Below are 3,319 nucleotides of genomic sequence, written 5' to 3'. Positions count from 1 at the left end.
AGTGCCCGACCGCTCGCAGCTGGAGCACACAAGAGGCCCATCCTGCTTGGGGCTGTGGCTGCTCGCAGAGGGAACTTGGGCAGACGTGAGGAACCAGGCACGGTGCCTGGCCTGTGCCAGCGACTTTTCTGCACTCAGAACTCAGGCCTGGCCCATGGGGAGGGGCAGGACCTGGCTGCTGCTGCTGCACAACCTGTTCTTTCTGGGGGCCCAGAGCCCTGCAGCTTCCCCCCACCTGGCACCAGTGCAAGCTGAGAAGGGAGCTGCTGGTCCCGTCGTAACCAAAGGAGGCAGGGCCCCGGCTGCTGTTGTGGAACTGGGCCTGTCTGCCTCGGGCTCCGAGCACCAGAACGCTGCAGGACTCTGCCCCATGGGGGTCCCTGGGCTTTGGAACCAAGGCCTCGGCTGTGTCCCCAGGAGGCAGTGAGCTACCGGGCCTGTGCTGCTAACAGAGAGGGGTGGCAAGTCCCAGAGTGTCCCCGGAGAGCTGGCTTCCAGCCTGTGGTGTCTCACCAGCTGCAGTCACACCTGCGCAGCAGAACCCTGGGGCTGCTGGCAGGGCTGGGGGGTTGGCTCCTGGGGCAGCACTGGCCTTGGAGCAGGCTCTGAAGCCAGCGTGGGGAAATAAGCTGCCAGAGACTGAAGGCGGCCACCTGCAGAAGAGCCCTTCCCTACTGCACGTCTCCCCACACAGGTGGAGGGTGATATTTTATTTGTCCCCCATTCCCGAGCTGTACAGGTTCTAGCTCTGCCCTGCCAGTGGCCACTGGACTAGTTCAGACAGACTTACTAGCTGGCTGGTGTTTTCTTGGCTGCACAGGGTGGGCTTCTGCCTGGTGCAGGGGCCTGGGAAACCAATCAATAAAGTGCTGTATGTCTCCTCTGCTCCAGGCCTGCGTTGTGCCACCCTGCAGGCAGTGACGCAGAGACCTGGCCCTCTGCTGCTTGGGCCAGAGCTCTGTACCCTGCCAGCCTTCTCCCCCTCTGGACAGCTGTTTGACACCCCCCACCCTCATTTCCCAGGCTCCGCTGCAGCCTGGGGCATGACCTGTTGTCAGCAAGGGTGGAGCACCCTGCCTTAGCCAGCTGCTGTGGCACCCAGAAAATCTGAGCTGCTGGGCTGGTCCAGGCCCTGAGTACAGGGGCAGTGGCTGTGCCTGCTTCTCCCACCCAGCAAGAGCCACAGCACCGCAGCATAGCCAGCATGGGGGTTTATTACCGCAGGTGTACAAGTCTCCCGCCCTGCTTGCAGGACTCACGGGGAGGGAGGAAAGGAGACAGGCTGGCTGGAGCTGGCCCAGTGTGAATGTGCCCTGCAGCAGCACAGTTCACCTTGACTCAGCCCTAACCCTGCTGCGGGAATGGCTGCAGTGCACCACTCCCAGCCTCCTGCCCCCAACAGCAGCCTAGGGGAAAGGGCCTGGAGCCTGCTGGACTGCTACAGTGGGAGGGCGCTCCTCAGGACCAGGCAGGGCGCAGGGCCCAGCCTCAGGAGTGCAGGAACCGGTTGAAGGCATTGTAGGCGGATTCCAAATCAAACAGCATCTGGCGCACGTGGGAATCGTCCAGCTCGTCAGAGGCAGACATACCGCTCAGCGTCTGCAGCCTGCCGGGGAGAGTCAAGGCACAGGCCTGGCCCCCAGAGCAGGAAGAAGGCCCTTTGCTGGGCTGCACTTTGCGCCTGCACTAGTACTGGAGGGACCTGGCAGGAGCCATGACTTGTCGCCCTGAGTGCTGGCCTAGGAGGAAGCTGGTAGCTCCTCTGGCCACGGTCCCACCCCGCAACCAGGCCCCTGATCAGACATGGCGAGCAGGGCTGGGGACAAGCACCTCCCACTGCAGAGGGAGCAGACTGATGGAGCTGGGCCCGAAGGCACTCTGCGCTCCCCCATGCCCTCAGACTGGCAGGAGCGCCATGGGGCAAGGCAGGTCCAGGCCCTGTCCTGGAGAGCTGGGTCAGGACCCGGGCTTGCTCCTGCAGAGGGCAGGGGCCTCAGAGCACCCTACTCACCACTGGTTCACTTTCTGTCTCCCCTCGAAGTCAGGAGGTAGGTGGCTCATGCGGTTCATCGTCTCCATCAGCTCCCGCAGGTCTCGCTGGATCTGGATGCACAAAAGCATGGAGCTTCTGCTTTTCCTGCCTGGGGCCCGGCTGGGAAAGCCCCACCCCCCTTCAGGCGCTGCTGCCAGCAGTGAAGCCTCCATGCACCCCTAGCTTGTCCCCCTCTCTCTCCGAAGACCAGCCACACCGGGTCAGACCAAAATCCATCTTGCCCAGTGCCCTGTCTTCGGCCAGTGGCCAATGCCACGTGCCCCAAGGGAAGCGAACAGAACAGCTGAGCATTGAGTGGTCCATCTCCTGTCATCTAGTTCCAACTTCTGACAAACGGAGGCTAGCGCCATCATTCCTGCCCATCCTGGCTAACAGCCACCGATGGACCTCACCTCCCTGAATGGATCTAGCTCTTTTTGGAACTCTATTGATAAAGTCCTGGTCTTCACGCCATCCTCTGGCCAGGAGCTCCAGAAGTGAACTGTGCACTGCATGAGAAATACATCCTGTTTGTTCTTAACCCTGTTGCTAATTTCACTGGGTAACCCCTAGATCTCGTGTGGTGGGAACAAGTAAATACCTTTTCCTTATTTTTCCTCCACACCAGTCATGATTTTGTCGACCTCTTAGTCGTCCCCGCACCCTTCATCTATTGTTTTCTAAACTGAAAAGTCACAGACTTTTTAATCTCTCTTCAGATGGACCCGGTCCAAATCCATTGTTTTTGTTACCCTTTTCTGAAACTTTTCCACAGCCAAGGGTGTTTTTTTTTTGTTTTTTTGAGATGAGGCGACCACATCTGCACGCAGTATTCAAGCTGGGGGTGTACCCTGGATTTATACCAAGGCTGTAAGATACTCCCTGTCTTATCCTCTGTCCCTCTGTAAATGATTCTCACCTCATCCATGGCTCGGATCTCCAGGCGCAGCTTGTCCATCACTGTGATGAAAAGCTGGAAGAGAAAAGAGGTGCCTCAGCAATGGCCTGGAAGCTAGCAGCAGGGCACCTCACTCCAGCCCTCTTGGGAGGGTGGGGGCAAGCCAGGACAGCGGGCCCTTGACAGCCCCCTGGGGACGAGCCATGCAGCTGCACAGGCCAGGCCAGCTGCCAAAGTCCCAGAAGCACAGGATGCCGGGATTACAGTGCGCACAGCCCCTTGCCCCGGGAACGTACAGAGACGATGTCAGCAATGCAGCGGTTCAGGTTGCCCTTGTCGTCCTTGATGGTGATTGGCCGATCCTCCTTGATCCTCTCCATGGCCAGCGG

General features: G+C 59.7%; 1 protein-coding gene across 1 annotated transcript; it reads right to left on the bottom strand.

The window, feature by feature from the left end:
• Positions 1 to 1,488: 1,488 nt before the first annotated feature.
• Positions 1,489 to 2,205, bottom strand: LOC142009055 (vacuolar protein sorting-associated protein 28 homolog). Its single transcript, XM_074986499.1, has 2 exons — positions 2,012 to 2,205; positions 1,489 to 1,606 (listed from the first exon to the last, which is right to left on the bottom strand). Exons 1-2 carry the CDS (start codon positions 2,203 to 2,205, stop codon positions 1,489 to 1,491), a joined length of 312 nt encoding a protein of 103 aa, XP_074842600.1.
• Positions 2,206 to 3,319: the final 1,114 nt, after the last annotated feature.

Source organism: Carettochelys insculpta, chromosome 2, assembly GCF_033958435.1.
Source record: "Carettochelys insculpta isolate YL-2023 chromosome 2, ASM3395843v1, whole genome shotgun sequence".
In the NCBI taxonomy this organism is placed as follows: domain Eukaryota; kingdom Metazoa; phylum Chordata; order Testudines; family Carettochelyidae; genus Carettochelys; species Carettochelys insculpta.
This window is presented reverse-complemented; position numbering and strand designations above follow the sequence as displayed.